Here is a 24,755-nt window from a genome sequence, read left to right as displayed (position 1 = left end):
TTGTTTGTTTGTTTGTTTGTTTAACAGAATTGGTATGCCTTTTGTTCTGCTTGAGAGAGAGAGCACTATGAGAGTGCATGAGAGAGATGCTTAGCAAGAAAAGATGAGCATCTTCTTTTGTCATAGAGTCATAGGATCACAGAATGGCTCAGGTTGGAAGAGACCTCAAAGATCATCTAGTTCCAACCCCCCTGCCAGGGATTGCAGGGATGCAATCAACTAGATCAGGTTGGCCAGGGCCTCATCCAGTCTGGTCTTCAGGGAAGGGGGATCCACAGCCTCTCTGGGCAACCTGTACCAGCTCCTCACCACCCTCTTGAGTGAAGAATTTCCTCCTAACCTCTAATCTAAATCTCCCCTCTTTTAGTTTAAAACCATTCTCCCTCATCCTGTCAATATCTGATTGAGCAAAACGTTGCTCTCCATCTATTTTATAAGCCCCCTTTAAGTATTGAAAAGCTGCCATAAGGTCACCCCAGAGCTTTCTCTTCTTTAGGCTGAACAGTCCCATCTCTCTCAGCCTTTCTCCATAGGAGAGGTGCTCCAGCCCTCTCATCAATTTCATGCCTTCCCTGCTCCCTCTCAAGACCCATTCTAACACATCAACATCCTTCTTGTGCTGGGGACCCATATTCATTAAATGTCATATTCATATCATGTCATATTCATTAAATTCTGTAGAAGGAACTACGAACATGGAGTTGGTCTGGCTAATGAATTGCATGTCTAAAGCTGTGCCTATGAAGTCCTGATGGCCTGTGTTATTTACAACAGCTGGTGCGTGTTACTACTGTGTTGTTCAAGCAGTTGTTTGTGAGCTGTAGGTTGCCTGCTGACTGAATCATATGGACTCATTCATGAATTTTACTTCAATGACTCAAATAATTTTTCACTTTAGTTACTTATTTTTGGATTGCCTATGGAGCACCAGCATGCAAAGATCTTCTTAATAAAATGACAAATTTGGAATATATTCATTAAGTGTACTCTTATTTTCTAAACAATGCATTGGTTGTTAAAATAAGGAAAGATATTTGACATTCATCTGCAGCCTTGAGTAGCTCTTGGAATGAGTTGCTTCTTACCAGTCTTTTACATTGATTCATGCTTATGTAAAAAACATCTTATAAAAAAAAAAAAAAAAAGGTAAATCTTGTTGGCTTGTCAAACCATGGATTTCTGTGCACACTATTGGATTTCTTTCCATACTGTCTATTTTCCTTAGTTATTTTTAAGAGTTGAACTGCTATTTCTGGATTATACACTTAGCTGTACTTACTGTTTGGAATAAACTGAGATTTTGGGGAAGGGTAATCTGTTACATTTTTTTCAACCAAATATAGAGGTAATCTAAAGAAGTCTTAAGATAACTATTTTCTCTGGAAGTCCTTTCTCTTACAGCTTTTCCAGTCCTTCATATGTTCATGCAGAGTCACCTTTCGAAAACTGTGTTGATTGTATATTGCAGTTACAACTATTGTGCATTGATATCTCAGTGTGCCTTTTTTCATTTCAGTTTCTTGAAAATTAATTAGTATGTTGAATTAAAGTCTAGATTCTGGTTTAAATATTGTTATTAACAAAATACTTCTAATTATTAACCAGGCTTTTATGAGTTTTGTTTTTTCTTAGTAATTATTCTGCTCTCAAAGTTTCCTTAAAATAAATAAATAAAATTTGAATGCTTTTTCTAACATGTTACACATCTTCCACTGGACTTTCTGTAGAAAATTTACTGTTGCTTACCAAGTCTTTCTTAATCCACAGTGTTACTGTTTTACAACAGGAAAATAGATGGGAAATTGCTTTTATTTAACCTTATAGATAGATGTATTTTGTTAACAATTACATGTCCCAGGTCTGTGGTATATGTATTTTTTTTCCAAATGTAGTGACAAAATATGTCTTAAATTGCCTGTTTGTAGAAGCTGGAACAATGTATGTAGGCAGCAGTTTTGGAAAACACTTAAATAAATACTTTAAATAAAGGTATTAAGTCTCCTTACAATTGTATGTGTAAAGCTATGCATGTTAAATTATGTGATTATGAAAAAAAATTGCTGTAGTACTTTTCTGAAGATACTTAGCTGCCTAAATGAAGTCAGGTTTATGGATCTGCTTTAATTCAAAAGCTGCTTCTTTAATACATGTATTGCACTATGTAGTATTTTGTTAATTCAATTATGCAATTGCCAAACTTGTGTTTGAGTTTCCCGTCATATATCATTTATTATAAACACTATAAAGTGTTAATAAATAGCTTCTTAAAGTGTTAATAAATAGCTTCTAAAACCAAACGAGTGGAATGGAATAGAAAAGAAAATATACAACTCTTTTCAAAGACTTGACAAGAAATTTCAAAATTAAGCAGCCAGGCAAATTACAAACTTAAAATCACCAAAGAGGCTGTAAAAACAGTCAGTTGAACCCTGATATCTCTAATGTTATCAGCAGGTTTCCAGGAAGCCCATTAACACTTTAAATAGTCTCATTCATAATGATGAAATAAAATTAGAAGAAAATACACCAAGTAAACTTTATTTATATAAAACAATGCAAAGCAAATAAGATTTCCCCTGCAATCTTGCAAGCAAATTAGACTGTAAAAGAATACTAGTTGTAAAGACTGTTGTAATCCTGAAATTCATCTACCTAAAGAATTAAAGAAACTTGATGAAAAGTCGTAGAAGTATTGTATGTATTACATACAATTTTTTCTTCAACAAAAACAACAGTTTAGAATAGGTATTTGAAAATATTTTAGATATGCATAGATATCTCAATCTTAGAAATACAACTGCAAACCTTGATTTGAGTGAAACTTGTTTTTTCAATCTTGTGTGAGTTTTCCACCTGAAAGTTTTGCTAAGACAATAGTACTGCTAAATTTAAATTTAAAAGTACCCCAGTTAAATAGAATATGTTGTTGCAGTGTTTTCATTGAGTTTTATATCAATTAAGGTTGCTTTTTTTTTTTTTTTTTTTTTTTTAAGTTATCTAGAATAAAACTGTAATGGGCCAATCAGCAAATTTGTCATTCCTCCACATCTATAAGTAGAGCTTTATCATGTACTTGGAAAATGGTGTGTTAGAGTAAATTTGGAATTTGCATCTCAGCTTCTCACAATGCTAATACTAAGAAGTTGAAGCAAAATGGTAGACCTACTTTTTTGTACAATTAAATAAAATGGTTAATTTAAATAGCCAAAAAAGCCCTCATTGCTAAGCTTACATTACTTGAGGTAGTAAGAAACTGGATTAGATGATTTATTTTCTTCTGAGGCTCAGATGATTTATTTTCTTCTGTAAAATAGTATTTGAAAGAATATTACTTACCATAGCAGATGTCTGTACATTAGCTGAAGAACCTGTAATAACAGAAAGAGATCTTCGGAAGGTGCTTTCAGGACTGCTCCTTACAGTAATTTTGTACTTTTGTGGTTTCCTGCAATTAAAATAAAAACAGTAATTTTCAAAAATATCAGTAGTTTAATGTTTATTAGTAACAGCTATGCAGGTAATGAAATCTGTGGAAGAATGGAAATAATTCTGTTCTGCACTCTCTTCCAAGTGTCTGTGAAAAGTAAATAAAAATGCAAATTTATTAGCAAATTAATATTTATCTCTTAAGGATCTTTGCTTCTGTTTCAAATGTTTTTAAGATCTTGAAATACAGGAATTGTACCTGTCTACAGCAGCTTTTTGTTAGCAAAAATCTCTTTTCAGAGAGACAAGAGGAACAAAGCAAATAATTTTTAAACTGAGTTTTCAATTTATAAGATTTAAACGTGTACTAGACTGTAATGACTATAATCACCTACATTAACTAAATTTTTAATTTTTCAAAACATTCCTAAAGCTTATTTTATATGTACAAGTTTTAAGTTCTCTACGGAGGATGTGATTTTATTTTTATTTTTTGTACTATTGATTTAAACAGTTAAGATAGTAAGATGGATATTTCTTCAGAATCAGAGGAGGTCATTACTGTTTTTTTGTGTGTCTGTATTTATATAATAAAATCTATTGCACAAAATTTATCACAAGCCATTTTAAAGACCATCTGTTTCTTCAGCAGGTTCCTGTGTATCGCTGACTCCTTCTGTTGGAGTGGTCATAGTTTATCACCTTAGATTTAAAGATATATATTCTACTACACTGACTATTGCTGCTTTCCTGATGTTTAATTATTAATAGTTAATTATTTTAATGTATATTAGTTTTGGTCCCAGACTTTTTATTAAGAATAAGTGAAATGATGAAATAGCATGTGAATGAAGATTTTAGTTCAATTTAAGAGAGATTATCCTGCTACATTTTGTTATTCTTAAAGATACAGAATATGAGGACTGGAAGTGATAGCCTCAGAATAAAAGGCTTGGAATAATAAATCTTGAGTTTTGTTACCATGTGTTCTGTTTCTTATAATTTCTACACATACATATGAAAAATGCAAAATACATGTATTGATTGTTTTTAACAGATTGGACAACTTGCTTTTAAAGGCATGAAAAGACTAAACCGAATCCAATCTATAGTTTTTGAGACTGCCTACAACACAAATGAGAACATGCTAATCTGTGCGCCCACTGGAGCTGGGAAGACCAACATTGCTATGCTGACAGTCCTTCATGAAATTCGCCAGCATGTTCAGCATGGTGTTATCAAAAAGGATGAGTTTAAGGTAAGAATTTAACGAACCAAATAACTGCTTTTTAACTTGTGAAGTAAAACCCATTATATGCAACATGAAATTGGGAATTTTCAAGAATATTATATTTTTCCAAGTTAAGGCTAATTTTGATTTACTTCATTGCTCTTAAAGCTTTTCTTTTTTCTGTTCTAAAAATCTTATTATGCAAGGCAGAAAGCTATGAAAATGTATTTAGCTTTGATGCAGAACCAATTTTCAAAGTGATGAGGCTATGTAAACAAAATCCATTGTTCTTTCAGCTGCTGCATGCTCATCCAACAAAGATAACTGCTTTTCATATATCACTATTAACGTTTTTCACTGTAAGTGCCTGGCATCATACTTCACAATAAGTTGTGATTTGTAATAGTTGCCATGAAACAAACGACATTGTGGGGTTTGCTCGTTTATCAAGTGAGTGTCCCTTTGGTTACAGATTGTATATGTTGCTCCTATGAAGGCTTTGGCAGCTGAAATGACAAATTACTTCAGCAAGCGTCTTGAACCACTAGGTATTACTGTGAAAGAGTTGACTGGTGATATGCAACTGTCAAAAGGTGAAATTCTGCGAACACAGGTATGCTTAATATTTGAAAATATTGTTCTTCATACTTTTGTATTTTCCATAGGTACGCCAGTGTTTGTCTTTAACTGTCATTATGAAAGTATTAGTGAAGCAGCTGAAACATTATTACTGCATCTAATTATGTTGGTTATGTTCTAAAATGTAACATTTGAGAAGCAATTCAGAGCAATTAAAATGCTGATACATTTGAAATATCTTAAGCAATATGCTCATCAAACTTTGGGGATTCTCCCATTTAGTTACACAGCTATGCCTTGAAATAGACCCTAGTGAGCCACTTCTGTATAAATTTTGAATAACATCATACCTGATTTCCAGCTTGTGAACATTAGTGGATTATGCCTATCCTTTCAGAATTGTAAGACAAGAATTGCATTTGCAAGAACATGACCTTCCTAAACTCAGATTTGGTGTTCTTTAATAACAGTATTTGAGAAGTTAAAAGTCTGGTTGGAAATGATAAACTGAAAATACCTTAATAACACCTTAATAATATCACTGCAAATATATATGTGATACATACTTTCTTTAAAAAATAAAATTAAAAAAATTGTAGGTTGCTGTAAATGGCTAATCTTACTTTTCCTCATTTGTTCATAAAAGGAAAAGTAAAAGGTATTACTAGGCTAAACCTTTGATCATTCATAGAAATTAATGAATTTTTAATTTTTAGCTTTGTAAATAGTATTGTCTAGCTGGAGATTTTTATGTTTTAGCCGATACTTCTTGTAATATTAATTTTAGGCAAATGCTATTTGTGTCTGTGAAATATTACTTCCCCAAAATGCTAACTTTTTATCCATTCTTAAATACATAAAATGTTTTTGGTAGTTACTATCCTTCATTAAGACTAGAAAAATCTCTTTACATAGCAAGTAGATATATTTGTTTGTAGTTATTAATCAAGAGGGTTACTGCAGTAATCTACTTTGAAGTCCTGAATAACAGTCTTCGTCATTAGAATATCAATATGCATGCATATTGATGCATGAGGACAAAACAATGTGATAACCAATAAATAACAAACCTGTATCTCCAAGTAAGAGCAATGTTGGAATTACTTTGAAACACCACCTATCCAAAATTTATTTACATTTATTTATTTACAAGGTGAAAAAGTTTTCAATAAAGACTTTTTAATAAATTAAAATATTTACATATACCAAATTATAATTTCAAATTACTTCTGGTTCTTTCTTCCACAGTAGTTTTTGACTAGGGCATGCAATCCAATAGATCAGAGTTTTAACAGTAGAAAGAGAGTATGTATAATCACTAGTAAAACTGAAGTGAACATAGAAAACCCTGCTCTGAACTACAATGATCTAAGAAGCGAATGAACGTAGAACAGAAAAGTACTGTTTTCCTGGTTTGCATCATAATTCATGAAATCTCACCGCATTACTCAAAATTGTGCTTACAACCAATAAAGAAGTAAGGAAAAGAAAAAGAATAGTAATTTCAGGTGTCATTAAGAAATATGGATGGAAAATGGTTCACAAAGTGAAAATGTTATTTATTACTTTAGCAATGGGAAAATATTAATATATAAACAAAGTATTAATTTAGAGCATAGTTACATAGTAATTTAAGCTTAGCAAGAGACTGTTTCATTATGCTTTCCTATTTTAATCCAAAATACCACCTGCTAATAGTATAAATATTCATTTTCTTTGGAGGAAGAGGTTAAATTAGATTTTTGTGCAAAAGTCTTGAAGAAATTGCAAGTTTTTTCTTTTTTTTTTACCTAGTAAAAATCTTTTTTTTTTTTCATGCTACAGACAGATCCCATTGCTTTGAAATTCATCTTTTTCTGTGAAATTTACTCATCTTCTAACAGTTCCACACTCTTTATGTAGAAATAGGGATAGATACTATTCTGAAGTGTAGTGTGTAGTTCCAAGACTTGTTTTAGGAATTGAAATGGAATGGTCTCCATAAGAGGAAGAATTTGGAAACTAGTATATTATTCGTGACAGATTTCCAAAGGAACTCTAATTAAAGCATTGGCTAATTTCAGTTTTAGCTTTTTTACAGATCATAGTTTTGCTTCTCTGTTCTTTCAAATGTTGCAAAGGTTTGAAAGAAGAATATATATAAAGACCCAAAATGTTGGGACTGTGAAATGCTCGTTATTGTTGTTTATTTGTTTTATCTAGTCAGTGTTTCATTACTGTAGGAGATGCAGAGGAGAGAACCCAAGTCCAAGAGTTACAAGCATAGGTGCTGCTGTTGTTCATCCAGACTCAGGAGCCCAGCAGTGGGCTTTGTTTCATACCGGCTTATCACAGTATAGTGAAAATATCATGCCTTTCATAGACATTTAACTGAGGAAGGGGCACTGCCTTGTGCTGGATATTGTCTATTGCTCTTTGCATATATTTCGTATGAAAACTAATAAGCTTTCTTTCATCAACTATTGCACTTACACCACCTCTTACAATCAGGTTCTTTTTGCTGCTTTTTGCCCCGTATTAAATTTATTTTTACTTCAAAAGGTTTTTCGTGGTGGTGATGTCTTTTTTGTTTGTTTGTTTGTTTGTTTTTTGTTTTTTCTATTTACTTGTTAGCCACTCTAATGTATAAATTTCTCAAACTGCTCCTGTTTCTTTATGATTTCAGAGTTATTTTGCCAATTGTTACCCTGCTTTCTAACCTTTACTAGTCAAACTGATCAAGTGCCTGTGTTTAACAGTTAAGTAATTTTTCCTGAAGAATTGACCTTTAGCAGGAGGATACATGCTTACAATTTAAATACACAGGGATAGTACATACAGTTTTGGAGGATAAAAAACAGGAGTAGGATCATCAACTGAAGCAGATGTTGGCATTTCATGTTGGATCACTGTTTCAAAACATTGGAGGTTCACTTTCTAGGAGACAGAATGCCTGATCTAAATCTTCTGTGACTAGACTTTTACCTCTTTTCTGAGCAGTTAAATTTTCACCATCTTCGTTTTCATTCTCAAGTGAATCAAATCAGTCACAATGAATGATAGAAGAATGAGGTGATTGTCAGGTGTTAGTTAGAAGTAGAACTTCAGTGACAGTCCTGATAATTTTCTCCTTTCTTTCCATTCATCATGCTTCATCCTTCATACTTTGTGTATTTAAATTTGTGTATTTTGTAAGTCATTACTTGCATCTGTTATGCTTATTCTGATGAGGAAAAATTGCTTTAGCTGACAAATTGCTAACTGTCTCACTTCCCAGGAATTCATCTTTAATTAATGGAGTCTGCTTACGGGAGTCTGTAGACTCTGCCTCTAGTTTCTCTACAGATATTTTTAAATATTGTAAAAGTTAGCAAGAAAGCATTTATAGTAGTATGCATGAGCTGATTTTGCTTCCATATTGTTCCTACTATGTTTTCAGTATTCTGTCATTCCAAAGCATACTTCAGAACCCAGCTTTTCTAAAGAGGTTGTGGTTGATGTTTGTTTTTGTGTTTGTTTTTTTTTTTTTTGCTTGTGGTGATTGCCTTTTTTCTTTTTTTTTTTTTCTTCACTAATAAAATGTCCTTAAAGAAATCCAGATAATTGTTTTGTTGACACTTCATACAGCCTTCTAGCCTTCTCCCTACATCATGGGCAATGTACTAGTATTTATCTAGCTATAATATGAGGGAAGCTGGATTAAAAAAATGGAAGGCCCAATTTCCCTTAATGTTTCCATGAAAATTAAGTGTAAATATTTAATGTGTCAATGTTTCAGACAAAAGAGATCCAGAGTCCATTACTAAATATTTTTTTTTTTACTTAAATGTTTCACTGAACTTGGGAACAGAAGAAAATAAACATACTACAAAAACTACTTACTACAGTACCTTACTAGCTATTGTACTAGTTCTGCTGAGTTTATCTTACACTTCTTAAAACGTCTATCTTTTTTCATGGTTTAAATAAAAAAGCATTAAGTTTTCACTTTTCATTTAAAAAAAAAAAAGTGTATTTCTCTGTAGTTTTTTTTTTTTCCTGTCAGTTTTTTCTCTAAGTATGTGTATATATTGGCTTACTATTATCTAGCAATAACTGATGCTTAAATATCAGATAAACTACTAATGACATTAAGTGTACTTTAGCTGTGAATTATTGCTTGGGAAGTTGTTTTTGGTACGTTAGTCTTAGTGTTTAAATGGAAAATACTAGAGAGTAATAATTGCATCTTTTGCTGGGTAACATTTGGTATAACACCAATTTGCGTTTTTTTCTTTGTTTTGTTTTTAAGACAAGGGATTATTTGGGTGATTGGTCCATTTGGACTTTTAAGTGTGTATATATACACTTAAAGCTACTTAAAAGACAGCTGCTCTGTCTTTGTTTTGGATAGTCTGGAAAATTATATAACAACTTCAAAATCAAGTTGTGGGCTTTCAGATCATCTGTCTCTGACTTTGTGTTTGCTACAAATATAATAGTAACAGTTATCTTCCGAAACTTCAGAGAACGCAACTAGAATTGGAGCAGTATAGACATGTAATGCCAAGTCTGAAATCATTGTCCTTCACCAGCACATAAGCATATGTTTACTCTCAACTTTTACAAATACGTGGTAGCAGCTAGGGAGTTGCCAAAATATCTTCTGACCAAAATTATTATTAAGTTTAAAAGATTGTGGGCATAAAGAAACGTGTATAAGATAATTTATCTTTAATGTTTTATACATACATAAAGAGAAACAAAATTAAGATCCTTGGCATAACCCAGTGGAAATTTATCAAAAATTTCTTCTAACTGTATAAACCTTAATAATAAAACAGCCTTTTTTTTTTTTTTGGAAAGCTATTATACTATTCTTCAGTTTCTATGAATATTCCTCACTCTTATACTAGTACATCAGCAGTTTTGTACGAGATTTGTTACAGTATGATCCTTGTCTATGGTTAGGGTTTTAATTCAAATAAGTACATTTAACTGAGACTGACATTTTAGAGTTGAAATAAATTTTCTATCATACTTTTGCTTTACTTTGTGCTTCAGGCATGCAGATATAAGCCAAACATCTTTTACCGGGCCTGTGTCTCTTGCCTTGGAGGCTGTCAGCCTCCAAGCCTTGCTCACTAGAGATACATCTTAATGTTAGGGCCAGATTATCCATGCTTCCTCTGTTGCTAAAATTACATAGTAGCTGATAAACAAATCTGGTCAACAGTTGAAAGCAGGCTAATTTACCCAGTCTATAAACCTCTCTATATCTCTGTTCCTTCCTTCTCATATTCTTGGAGTTAAGGGGATTCAGGGAGCAGGAGGATCAAGAGAAGGAAATTTATTATCTTTTAAATAAATATGTGAAAATGAATCAAACTATTGTGTTGTAATTCTCCCATTTCTGCCCTATTGAATACTTTTTCTTTTATAACTCTTGAAATATAGATTTATAGTAGCAGGTGTTTCCATTTTTTTGTTCTTGTTGATCAAAAAATGATCTTGCAGAAAGCAAGAGTAAAATATATTATATTTCCTGTAGCGTTTACACATTGTTAAAGCACTTTAAGGTTCAAAAAAATAAAAAATGTATGCTTTTATGGAAGTACAAGGCAGTACCTGTCAACATGGGCCTGCCAACCTTCACAGAGACAGGCATTTCTAAAATTTTAGTTTTTTTCATACCTCCAACTACCTCTGCCTTTTTTTTTTAAACCATGGATTTGATAAAAATTAATTCCCTGCCTAGTGGAAGAAAAGGGGTGCTGGAAACAAAATGTGTATCTGATCTTACTCTGCTTCCAACTTAGTGTTTTTAAACATTTCTGTTTAATGCAGCTAGGAAGTAGAAACCAACTTCATAAACTTTTGTAACTTTACAACTCTGGAAAAATTTCAAGATATTCAAATAATTCAAATCTGGAGCTTAAATTTGTAGTGTCCTGCATAAATGAAATATGCGGGGGCATAAAGTGGAAGATTAGACCTTCAGTCAGTGCAGTTTAGCTAAAAAAAAAAATATTAAAAAATAGGTGATGGGGAAAGAAAGTTGCTAAACCTGACTTGCTTTGTCAGGCAGCAACTGTCATGTGTTCCCTGCTACTTAGCCTATGTAAGGTAAAGTTGCTTTCAGAGTTGATCTCTCTTTCTCACAGTTTATGTAAAAAATATCTTAAGGTTTGGCTAAGAAACAATCCTTCAAAGCTTTAGGTTTGAGAAGTAATAGCACTTTCATTTGCCAAGTGCTGAATATGTTGAAGAGCTTGAAAATATGAATGATTTCCAAGATGCCAATTAAGGAGAAAAAAAAAATCACAAACTAAACAGTTCTGAGGCATCAATGCCCAGATGCTGGCAGGGGGCTGCAGGGCTCCTCTGTGAGGAGAGGCTGGGGCTGCCCCATGCCACTCACAGCCATTTCAAGTCATCTTCAATGGCTCTACCACAAGGCATGGCCAGGCCCAACAGCCAGGATGGCAGACCCTCAGGGAAAGATTTGAGGAAGGGTAAAAACACTGCACAGCAATTGAGAAAAAGAGAGAGAGAGACAGAGAGAGAGAGAGAGAAAGAGAAGAGAGAGAGAAAAGGAGTGAGGAAAAAAGTAAGAGAAACAACCCTGCAGACACCGCAGTCAGTGAGGAAGGATGGGGACAAGGCGCTTTAGGTGCCTGAGCCAATATTCCCCTGCCACCACTGGAAGTTTTAGAAGAGACCACAGTGGAGCAGATATTTCCTTACAGCCTGAGAAGACTAAGGTGGAGCTGACATCCACACTAAAGTTAGGTGGATAGGTCTTGAAGTAACCTCTCTGTGACCCAGAGAGAGGAGCCCACACAGGAACAGGTTTATCCTGGCAGGAACTCTGGCCCTTAGTCCACAGGTATGCTGGAGCAGTGTGTTCCTGGGGGACTGAAGCCCACAGAAAGGATCCACGCTGGAGCAATTTGTGTAGGACTGTATTCTGTGGGATGGGCCCCACACTGGAGCAAGGGAAAAGTGTGAGGAAGAAACAGCAGTAACCAAGTGTTATGTACTGACCAAAGCCCCCATTCCCCATCACCTTGCACCACTTGGTGCATCAGAAGGTAGAAGAGTTGAAACGAAGTGGTGAAGTTGAGCCTGGGAAGAAGGAGGCTTAAGAAGAAGGGTGTTTTAAGGTTTGTTTGGTCTGTGTTTCTATCCTACTCTCTTTTAAATTGGCAATGGATCAAATTAATCTTCCCCAAGTCAAGTCCGTTTTTGCCTGTGACAGTAATTGGTAAGTGGCCTCCCTGTCTTCATCTCAGCCCGCAGGCTTTTCTATCTTATTTTCTCTCCCTGTCCAGTTGAAGAGGGGGAGTGAGAGAGTGGCTGGATGGCCATCTGGCAGACAGGCAAGGCCAACCCAGAACAAATGTAGTTGTAGTTTTAGGTGGTGTTTTGTGTTTGTTTGTTTTTTAATTGAACTTAGTTTTAGCTGATTTTTAAATTAAATGTGCTTGTAGAAATTTTAACTTTGATATTTTAAATCCGATATAAATATTTTACTACCTGATTGCAAGTTTTATATAGCTGTGTTTTGCTATTTTAGCTGTCTATTTATACTAAAAATAAGACTAGTTTAGAACAAAAGGGCAGTTGTTATTGAAGAGCATGAGTAATACAACAGTACTGATAAGTGTTTTTGAAAACAGCAGTGTTGCAAATGAAAAGAGAATTTGTGTATGCTGCATTTGCATTGGCAAATACATTTGTCTGATTACTGCACAGAATGCTTTTCTTGAGGAGAGGAAATAGCCCGAAGGACTTGAATGTATTTTGACATCTCAAAGATTAGCTGATTAATTGTACTTGTGATGGCAAAGCAGAAGTGAGAAGTGAAGCAGAGACCACAAAAGCATGAAAGCTGAATAGGGCAAGCAGTTCTGAGAACAGCAAATGGCATCAGGACCTTTCAGTAATATGGATGATCAGTGTGATAGATTCTGTCAGCTGATAGACTGTGATATTAAGTCATGAAGGCTTTATTCCCTGTTGGAATCTGATACTAATAAAATGGAATAATGCTTTTTTCTTAAGTTCTTATCTGTAATATAAAACTAATCAAGTCTGAAACTATTTGAAGCAAAAGAGGGCTATAAGCTTGGTGCTTTCTGTTTCATCTACAGCTTGCTTTTTCTTATACTCTTTTTCTCATTTCCTGCACATTAATAAGGTATAGAGATGGTTGTGGGTAAAAGCAAATAGTGAACTTGATTCCTGCTGCTTTTTTTTTTTCCCTGTGGAAATAAAAATACATAAATTTTGTTAATTTTTACTGTATTATATTCTGTCATATCCATGTATATATGTGCTTTCCATTTCATGTATATAAAAAGTCCACTGTTAGATCTTAGGTGCGTAATAAAGAGGTTTTTTATGGCTACCCATTTCATGTGCTTTTATGCTTATATGTAACCAGAAATTAGGACATCTCTGCATTAGGAAAAAAGGATAAATTTTTGCACTTAGGCACTGGCAAAAAATTAGTGATGACAGAATTATCACTAAATCATGTTAGACATGAAGGATTTCTTTTTGACTGCTTGACCTATTTAGCATATAAGTAGGTTGAATTGTGATAAATGTGATAAATCCACATAAATAATAACAAATGTCCACTTCTTCCAATAAAAAGGATTTTTGTATAAAAAAGAAATCTTGAAAAACAAGAGTTATTGTTTTAAATACTAGTTTTTGTAACGTTCTCTCTGTCTATTTCATAGGTTTTGGTAGGAATTAATAAGTTTTCTGCAGGTGGCCTTTCAGGGAGCATTTAAGCATTTAATAAAGACATCAAATTTGGGAGAATCTTTTTTTTTTTTCTTTTTTTTTTTTTTTTCCTGAGATTGTCAATTGTTATCCCATTCATATTACCATATCATTTTGTGAAAACAATAATCCACCAAAAATACTTCATATAATTCAGCATATGCAATCTCAGATGCTTCCTTTTTACTTCATCACTAACTTTTTTCCTTCACATCTGGTATATTTTGTCTGTCTTTAGGCACTTGGACTTTAATCTCCAATTAAATGCTATTGTTTTTTTGCTTGCAGTTATTGAATGCAGCTGTATTACTGCTGCCTTTAGATACCAGTCTGTTTCCTTCCTGGAACAAAGTGGTTCATTGCTCTGGAAACTTTGGATGCTTTAGATACAATAAAATCTACTTTTTTCTTTCATTGGGTTTAGTGTGGAAGAGGATAAACTGTCATTTAGTGACCAACAGAAGTGATCCAGAGATTATAAAGCTCACAGGTACAGAGAAGCCCTCGTCTTTTCAAGTTCTTCATTTCAAAACAGTTGAGCCTAGTTAATATTCCAGTATGACTAGAATGAAAACTAGTGCTGAATTCAGTGCACACCAATGGCTGCAGGAGCAGAATATCCTCTTTTGATCAGCATTTGGATGGGGAGATATTACTTTTCAAAGGACATCAAAATCTAATACAAAAAAAAAAAAAAAAAAAAAAAGAGAGAAAAAAGAGGAAAGGACTAGCCTCTCTTTCTGACAAAAGTATCAGAGTATTTCTCAGTAGTACTGTCATGCTAAAAGAAAATTTCCTTTCTTCTGAATTTTCAAATTAACATCTTTTTAAAATAAGCCTATATACATTTAAATGAGATGAAAAAAATCACTTTTCAAATGAGTTAAATATACCAAAATGTTTTGAACAAAAATTTATATAGCTGACTCATGTTCAACAAGAACAGATGTTGGATTCTGTTCCTGGCATGGGGCAATCCTGGATGAACCTATAGACTGGGGGGCAAGAGGCTGGAGAGCAGCCATGCGGAAAGGGATCTGGGGATTTTGCCTGATGGAAAGCTCAGTATGAGTCAACAGTGTGCCCTGCTGGCCAAACGGGTGCATTAGGCACAGCATAACTAACTGGTCGAAAGAAATGGCCTATTGTATGCAGCATCAGTGTGGCCTCACTTCGAGCACTGTGTGCAGGTTTGGACTCCATACATAAGCAGGATATAAAAATATTAGAATGTGTCCAAAGTAGGGTAAGAAAGATGGTGAAGGGACTAAGGTGCCTAATATAAGGGCTTTATATAGGGCTATACTTGGTTTGTTCAGCTTACAGAAGGGGAGGATGAGGGGTGTCCTCATTGCTCTTTAAAGCTCCTCATGAGGAGGAGCGGAGTGGTAAGTGCTGATCTCCTCTCTCACCTAACTGGTGACAGGACACAAGGAAATGGCTTAAAGGTGCTTCAGGGAAGTTCAGATTGGACAGAAAAAGCTCTTCACCGAGAGAAGGTGGTAAAGCACTGGAACAAGCTTTCCAGGTGACTGATCATGGCCCCAAGCCTACAGTTGTTTATGAAGCATTCGGATCTAGAATTTGGATCCTAGATCTGTTGGTTAACTCTTAAGTTGCCCTGTGTGGAGTACAATTTGGACTCGATAATCCTTATGAGTCCCTTTCAACACAGGATGATCTATGATTCAGTGACTCAAGAAACATCACAATCTCTTCATACAATATGATTTCTGTATCCCAAAGTCATTTTCACCTCATTCTGTCATCTCCTTATGTGTCATCTTCATTTCAGAAGACTGAAGTCTGAAAAATAAAATTTTACTTCTGGCTTCATTTTCCATGCTACCTTTAGGGTAAATTGTGCATTAAAAAACACTATCCAAGAGGCAGTAAGGTTTGATGGAATTACACAGGCTGTTGCATATCTTTTTTTTCTGCCTTTTAAAATGTTTTGTGTAAATACTAAATAAATTTCTTGACTACTGTCAAGTTCTGAATACAAGACTTAAAATTCATTTATATACAAATATCTGCTGTGTTATGTTTGATTTGAAGATTTGAAATGCTGCTTTTCAAGGTCCTGATCTTGTCAGTCACTTCACCAGTAAGCAATGCACACTCCCATTTTATAGCAAAATAGTGATCAGTAACATCTAGCTCCTTACCTGGGTTGAGTTTATTCTGCTTGGATTTTGGAGGGATGAAGTGGAATCCCAAAAGGTTTTTGATGGATAAACAGAGGTGGAGGAAAAAAAAAGTTTTTTGTTTTGTTTTTTGTTTTTTTTTTTTTTTCTACAACTGTCCCCCCCAGAGTTCCAGAATAGGGAATAACAAAAGGGAAATTAAGAGAAAACCTGGATTAGGTGATCCTGCCATTGGGTTTGGTAAATCACTAGGATCTGAAGCTGGAGAACATACTTAAAGTGAGCACTCTCTCACTACTACTTCCATAGTACCACTATGCCCATCCAACTCACCTCAGGAACACTTGAGTTTTCAATTTTTTAACCTTGTATTAGTTGATCCTTTAAAGACAAGGAAGGAGTTTTTCCCTGAGTGCCACTTTTATGAAGTATATGGCTTTTCCACAGTTTTCTCTTTTCCTTTCTTCAACCTGGGGAAGTTATAATTAAGTAAGTTTAAAAAAAAAAAAAAAAAAAAAAAAAAAAAAAAAAGGTAAACAGCAGAGAGGCATTTGGGGAGGCATGTAATGTTCAGAGCCAAACCTCTTTTCCTGATTTCTTTAGCCCTCAGAAATGAAGGCAGCAGCTCTGTGACTTCCCACATAGGATTCTTGGTTGTCACCTATGATGAAAATGATTAAGAAATTAACTTTTGTTTATACAGAGATTTTGGGGTAACTTTTCAGTAGGTTCAGTTGATAAGTTTTTAGCTTAGCTGAATTATTGTCTGCATTCAATCTTTTGTTTCTGTTGCTGGGACAATTCCATTGTTTTGTCAGGCTGATGTTACCAGCCTGTCCCTTCAGCATTGTATTCTTTTCTTTTTCTTTTTTTTTTTTTTGTTTCTTTGGCATCGCTCTTCCAATACACTAGTGGTATTGTTGGAAGCCTTTCTGATTTACTGTTGTCCCATTAATATATGTGCCTATGACAGCTAAGATTTTGCCAAAGGGGAAAAAGTACTTATATGTGATCAAATGGTAGCAGTTTGGATAAAAAATGGTAGTAATTTGTAAGGAACTGGAGGTGCTGCCTGTGACCTAAATTAATTTCTAGATTTATGACAGAATCCATCTTGATTTTACTAAAATCAAGTTTCCATGCTTTGGAAATTAGAATCACTACTCCAAGACATCAATTTAAGCTTTATTTGAAATAATTTATTCTTTCAAATAGACAGGTATAGTGGTTTATTATACTACATGCCTACTTGCTTGCAATTACTACATAATCTGTAGTATTTTAATACAGCCTTTGAGTAATCTACTTTATGTTTAATAGTCAAATGCCATATACTCTGATAAAAAGGTATAATTGGCATTCTTTGGTATGACTCACTTGGCTAAAATCCTTGTTTAGATTTGGTTGGAAAATGGGAGTTAATTTTTGTTTTAGCAAAAAAAATTTAGTTGAAGTGATGCCAAATAAAATTACAGTAATTTTGAACAACGGGGAAAAATGTTCAGTGTGTTCTGTAGTTAAAGTATATAGGATTTTATTTGTAATTGCATCCTTTGTTGTGTTCACTTTTATTGGAAGTAATTATATTCATGCCTGACTTAGCTCCGTTTCCTTCCAGTTTTTCTAAACTGCTTTGGAACCAGTTTGGGATGTTGGATTTTTTTATTTTTTTAATGAACTTATATAACTTTTTGGTATTGTACTTCAATGTATGTATGAAAATACAAAGTTTTCAATTTGGATGAAGAGCCCTTGCTATAAGTATATAATTTCTTTCCTCCAGTGCCCACAGTTTTTCATTTACTTCAAGCTTTATCAGAATAAATTCATTTTAAATATATCTGTATTTGAAGCACTTGCATTAATCACTGTCTCTGCAGAGGTTTGATATTACAGTGGAACTTTAAAAGTACTAGTGTACAAATATAAGAAAAATAATTGTGCTTTGGATACATCTTTGATCCAGACTGCAACTGAATATATTGAGAGGAAGGCTGTTGCTCTTTGGTTGTATGGCTAAGACCAACAGTGTCACCTGCAGGTGAATCAAGTAAATTTCTTAATTTTTTCAAGTGGAAATCTCAGACACACATCACTTATTGAAAATAGGAAGATCTGACTGAATAACTTTCTAATTAACATGTTAAATCAATCTACTCCTTATTCCTGTTATGAAACTAATTGCAAATATTTCATGATTGCCTCAAATTATTTTTTAATAAATGCCTGCAGAAAAAAATCTTAAAATCATTCTTCTCAATAAAGTCTTTTTATATGAAATATTCTGTCCATTTACCACTTAAAATCAGGCAATACGGGAAATGCCTGTGATTTATGACATTAAAAATTATTTACTATATATTTTTTGTATATGTGAAAATTAAATGTTTATTGATGGTTCATCTCCATTCTGCTAGAATATTGCGGAAATGAATAACAAAGTAAAATGTCAAAAGTATTGCATTTAGATTTTTAAAAATTTCAAATAAAGAGAAAAAACTCTGGTGTTAATATCTGTTGCATTTGAGTAACAGATATAATAATCTAAGAGTAGTGTTGTACCTATACAAATTAAAATTTTGTTTAAGTAGAATATTATACAAATTGTATTTATGTTGAGAGGACTGCTGTCCTTCAGCCATTTTCTTGAGGGTTCAGCATCTTCTGTCTCTGTTACTAGGTTTGTAATTGATAGGACAACATTTTTAAAAATAGGTCAGATGTCTTGACTTTTGAATGACCAGGACCAACTGAATTAATTTGTCTTGACCTTAACATGAGTGATATTAGTTGTATTATTACAACACAGTGATCATCCAGAGGCTAGTGAACTGCATGTAAATTGCAAAATACTTGTAATGTTTTAAGCTACATTGCGAGTACTACTAGGGTACCTGATGGTAGGGAGAAACAAGCCCAGCTGGAGGTGCTAAGTTTCTCTCCCAGTTCTTCAGTGAAGTGCTGAAGCTATTAGGAGAAGTTGCTTTTGAATTTCCTGTACCTTATAAGTCACTCAGGTATAGTGTGTGTGTGTATGTGTATAAATATATCAGTCTTGTGGAGTCAGAGCATTGAAGAATTTGAACAGCTTTGTGTAGACCATCAATTGTTGGCTAGTCAGCTCATAGTGTGTAGAAACCTCAGTAGCAAGTGGTTACCTTACATGAGATTCAGCAGTATTTTAAGCCTGTTTCTTGAGTCTTTGTAGTTTGGGTTTGTACTGGTTAGAGTTTATTTGCCATATAAGTTAGTATTTTAGAAAGTATCAGCCAAACCAAAGGTTACTTCATGTCAAAGGCGTAGTGCTCAGCGTAAGATTTCTTCCACTTATTTAGTCCTGTTTTAGTACATTTCAGGCAGTCCATCTTAGTTGCCAAGTTGTTTTTGCTGCTACATCCCTCTAAACAAACATCTTCAATGTTATATTCATTTGGTAACCTGGTAACCTTGGTAATGGGGGGAAGAGTTCCTAATGTAGCAGAACATTTCAAAGAGTTTTCATTCAGTTGTGTACTGATAAGTAAATTGGATTGTAATTGTAGTAAGTGCAGATAGCTTAATGTGTTTGTCGTGCAGTATGACTCTTGAGATTTTACAGTTTTATGCTGAACATAGTCTTAGCTTAAAGTGCTTCAGAAAGTGCAGTGTGTGTAAGGGTATTATACATGTGATTCTTAAACTGTTATAGTGACCAGAAAAATGATCTCGTGTTGAAAACTGATCAAATAGCATATTAATGCAATATTTTACACTCCCCTGTAAATCACTTAATGAGGATATGACACTGATCAAATAAGATACTTAAATACTTTATCTCAAGATGGAGGCTTTTAGCCTTTCAGAGTCTAGTGATTCTGTGAAATTGTTACTGCTAGTTGATGCCTCCAAGCTCAAAAGTTGTTCATATCAATGAGCACTACAGGTCAAGCAAAAGTGGCAGGAGGTTTGCAGGACAAAACACAAGCATAAAAAGGAAGCATATTAGAGGTGGATGCAGGGACAGGAGACCTGGAAGGAATGTCATTGTGGTTAGAGTATGAAGAGGTGGGGTTAGGTAAGTCAAAGACCATGTGGCAAGGTTAAAGGCAACAAGGAAGTCTTCTAGAGGTATATTCTTAGCAGCAAATGGAAGATGGGAGAACGTGGGCTGGCTGCTAAAATGGGGTAAGGGAGCTGATGATAAAGGTCATGTAAAAGGTTGAAGTACTTCATGCTTTCTTTGCTTCAGGCTCTGTTGTTAGGATCAACTTTCAGCAATTCCTAGCCACTAAGAGAAATGGGCTGGAGAAAGAACACTTAACACATGGTGGAAGACAGTCAGGTTAGGGCTTCCTGGTACAAGACAGACAGGGACATGAAGGAGTCCATCACGGGGACACGAATGTGTTAAAGGACAAGAAGATTTGACATAGGAGAGGTAGAACAAGCTGGGGTCATTCAGTTTAGAGATGAGAATGCTCAGAGATATGTGGTCAGTGTGTATGGTACAGGTACGTGGTACCTGATGTGTGGGTGTAAAAAAGACTGAGCCAGACCTTCACAGCAGCATTCAGTGAAAGGACAGGAGGCAACAGGCACAAATTATGATACAGGAAATTCTGTTTAACCATAAGAATACTTTCCTGTGAGTGTGGTCAGCCATGAAACAGTTGGTCTAGAGAGGAGGTAGAGTCTTCACCTCAGAGACACTCAAAATCCAACTGGATGCAGTCGTGAGCAGTTTGTTCTTGGTGACCCTGTTTTAAGGAAAGCAGGTGGACTGGCAGATCTCTAGAGGTGCCTTCTCACTTCTTGTGAACATCAAAATTAGTCTATTTTGATGGAATTGCCTATGTGATATTTGCTGCATGTATCAATAAAATATGAGCAAGGAACTATTTTAGACACCATTTTGCCTGCTAAAGTGTTCCATGCAGTTTTTCCTCTTTAATGATGAAAGATATTATTTTGTCAAACAAATTTCAAATTTTCTTTTCCAGTGATGGAAGGTTAATAAGCAGTGTGCTTTTCATGTTTTTGTGTGCAAAATTAAGACTGGAAAATCATTAAAATACATTGTCTAAATGTTAAATTCTAAAGTGCAATGAATCTTAATAAGTAAAAATAAATAATGCCTCAACTGGAGTTCTTAAATTAACAGCAAAAAATCTGAATCTGAATTACTTCATGGTATGAACTAATTACTCATCTTCATATGAATAATTATATTAATTTATTAAAAACACTAAATAAAATATTATTGTAGGATGCTTTCTCTGGAGCTTTTTTTGGCATTGAGAATGCCAGTAGAACTTGTAGGGAGCTACTTGCAGAAATATATTTTTCAATAGTGTCTATTATCATTAATATTTTATCTATGAAGTACTTGGAAGAATGATTTACTTTCGTTGGTTTTAATGGCCTTTTATAACTAAAAGGGTTCTGTGCAAAAGAAATCCACATCTATAAAATTACTAACTGCTTTGCGCTTCCAAATACTTTTTTAAGCACTGTAAATTTTACAGGATAAAAAAGCAGTCTTTTATAGTTAATGCAAATGATGCATTAAGTTAGACCCTTCTCCCAGAGTACAATTTAAAGGTACTCAGAAGTCCAATTATCTTTGATTTAGCTGTAAAAATTGCAGAATAACAGCTGTGCCTGCTGAGTGAATATTCCTCTGCAAAAAGATAGCTTATTTGAGTAGCGTTGAGGACAGGTTTCTGAGGAAATGTTTGCCTCTTTTGGCTCTCTTTCAAATTTTACAGCTTCTGGTCAGTTGAAAATGCAACAGACTTGAAGTAAGTTACAAAACGACATCAAAGCAATTTAGAATTTATTTCCTCTAAGTTGTCATTTTGCATGTTAGAGCGTATTTTGGGTTGTTTAGAATTTATTTTGACTGTTTGTGGAACAAAAGAAAAAACACTTCAGGCTTCAAATTAATACTTACAAATACTGCAGATAATCTTACAATATATGACTCCATCTAGAAGTACAGACTTTTCTATACTCTATTACAAACATATTTTAAAGAATATCCTAAAGAATCTAACTTGCCTTCGCATGCAATACCTAATCACACTCTACTTTACTATAGAATTAAAGCATATTCAATATTAGTATGGAGTATGTTTTATAGGTAAAGCATATATTCATAGCATATTAAATTATTCATATAGAGTATAATTAGAATATGTGTTTAGAAGTGAAATTTGAAGGATGTTTTTTAATTGAAGTGTTGAGGACATTTGCCTTAGTGTGAATGCATCATTAAGTGCAGTTATGTACACTAAGCTGATATTAAAACCGTAAAAATTAGGACAAGCGTTAATCTAACCTGTCTTTTTTGCCAAAATAGATGTGATACATATATTCCACCATTGACAAATACTGGTCTAATATGCTTTTACAACATCCTGATGACAGAGCTTTCCTAAACTTCCTGATGAATCTCCCTCAGGAGATTCACTTTTTTTTAATGTAGTTTACAAAATCCTATTTTAAACCTAAGTCATACTCAAATTTTATTATCGCTTCCCGTTTCTGAATGTCTGTCTTCCCCAGCCACTGCTGCTCGCTTTTTGAAGACTCTCAAAGTTGTAGTTATCTGTGTTCAGTCCTTATTATTTAGTCTAAGCATCAATTCATTTAAATTTTTCTTAAATGTTATGCTTCATTTACATTTAGTCATTCTCATTTTTCATTTCTGGACTCTCAGATGTTTTGCACTTCTTGGATTAAGTTGCCCAAAACATAAAGTTTGCTCCAAGGTCATTCTGCTGCTAAGCAGAGTGACAGGTTTGTTTTTATTTAGGACCCAAGGGAATGGCTTGAAGCTGCAATATCCAGTTCAGGCTGGATATCAGGAAAGGTTCTTTACCGAGAGGGTGGTTGGGCACTGGGACAGGCTCCCCGGGGCAGTGGTCACAGCACCAAGCCTGCCAGAGTTCAAGAAACATTTAGACAACACTCTCTCAGACACACGGTTTGCATGGTTTGATTTTTTTTTTTTTTTTTTTGAGTGGAAACCCAGGAGTTGGACTCGGTGATCCTTGAGGGTGCCTTCCAACTCAGGATTATCTATAATTCTATAACTCTGTAATTCTATTTAGCATGTCCAAATAACAGCATTTCTGTTCCAAGGTTTCATTTTTTGCACCAGCATAGCATTCTTCATTCACTTTCAGACTGATGTACTTTTTCTCTTTGCCTTGCCCAACTACTGTCTTGCCAGTTTTTACATCCTGTACTTGTTCAGACAATTATTCCAAAGGGTCAGACTAATCTGTTTTTGTTTTAGCCATCTGTAAGTTAGGCAACTAGTATAAACTGGCTTCTTGTAGGGAGAACACTATAGACAAAAGATTTCTAAGACTTTCATACTGAGATGGGTGAAATGAGCCAGCAAGAGGGAACACAGACAAGTTTAGATGGTAAATTTATAAAATAAATTAAAATGGGCAACATAGGCAAGATGACTCTAATCCTCAGTGTAGAATCTTGAAATTTTATTACAGAATCTCATTCATAAATGCATCTGTTCCTTTAACTTACTAAGGCATTTTTGAATTCTTTCTCTGTAATCCAACACATTTACAGTTCCATGATGCATCATATCAATTGAAGGTTCAGTGGGTATAATCTCTAGGATTACTCATGAAAAAATATGCAATAGTACTGAGCTGGATAAACTTCTGTGGAACTCCATTTGATAAGATCCTTCCATCACAATTGTGAAATGTTGGTGTTTACTCTGAGCATTTAAAAGATCCTGCTGAAATCCAAAGTGTGTACAAGTTTTTAGTTAGTATAACAGGAGAATAAAAAATATCAATCATACTGTAGAATGTTGCAATCACCTTCAGCACTGATTGTCGTTAATATTATCATATGTAATTTTTTTTTTTTGGAGTGTAGACTTGAAAACGAATTTCATGAAATAAAACTTGCATGAAAGCAAATGACTTGCTGTTTGGGTTGTGCTTGCGTGAACACATGCCACAAAATTGGCTCTTGGTGCAATATTTGTTTAACATCTGCATCTCAGCTGAACCAAGAAACATTTCTTCAGTTTACACTTACTATTTTTCTGAAACAGTGATTTTCATTGATTCTCAAAAAAAAAAAAAAAAGTTGGGGATTAAAAAAAAAAGGGGGGGGGAACTTCTTGAATTTCTTCTTTCTTCCTCTAGCATACAAATCTGTGGAAGAAAATAAAACTGTTGAGAAAATAGTATGTTAAAAAGGATACTTGGAACCAAATGCCACTGTACCACTGTTGAAAACTTTATTTTTGACATTGTGTTAGGTTAATCCAGATCTCAGGGTAGTGCTGTACAGGAGCAGAACAGAGGGGTAAGGAACTGATCAAGAACAACTGCTTCTTGGAGAACAGTTTCTCATAAGAAGTTATCTCTGTATTCCAGAGAATGAATGGGTATTTGCTCAGGTTTTTTTGTGTTTAGTGCTATGTAAAGGAATACATCTCTCACTCCCTGTTTTGGCTAATTTTTGAGTAATAAATAAACAAAAGGTTCTAATTATCCTAACAAAAGTTATTCTCAACTTCTTATATTTACAGTTAATAATGAGATCTGCAGGACTGTTGTGATGAGTTTTAAGCGTATGCCTGT

The 24,755-nt window shown here is 34.2% G+C and overlaps 1 protein-coding gene across 4 annotated transcripts in view; it reads left to right on the top strand.

The window, feature by feature from the left end:
- ASCC3 (activating signal cointegrator 1 complex subunit 3) overlaps positions 1–24,755 on the top strand; it is a 279,639-nt gene that overhangs the window by 73,380 nt on the left and 181,504 nt on the right. For all 4 annotated transcript variants that reach the window (XM_084285192.1, XM_084285193.1, XM_084285194.1 and 1 more), the window contains exons 9-10: positions 4,484–4,684; positions 5,130–5,270. In XM_084285192.1, the coding sequence (XP_084141318.1) occupies positions 4,484–4,684; positions 5,130–5,270 (342 nt within the window). The remainder of the gene's footprint in view (positions 1–4,483; positions 4,685–5,129; positions 5,271–24,755) is intronic.

Source organism: Netta rufina, assembly GCF_964035555.1.
Source record: "Netta rufina genome assembly, chromosome: 3".
NCBI classification, from domain to species: domain Eukaryota; kingdom Metazoa; phylum Chordata; class Aves; order Anseriformes; family Anatidae; genus Netta; species Netta rufina.
This window is presented reverse-complemented; position numbering and strand designations above follow the sequence as displayed.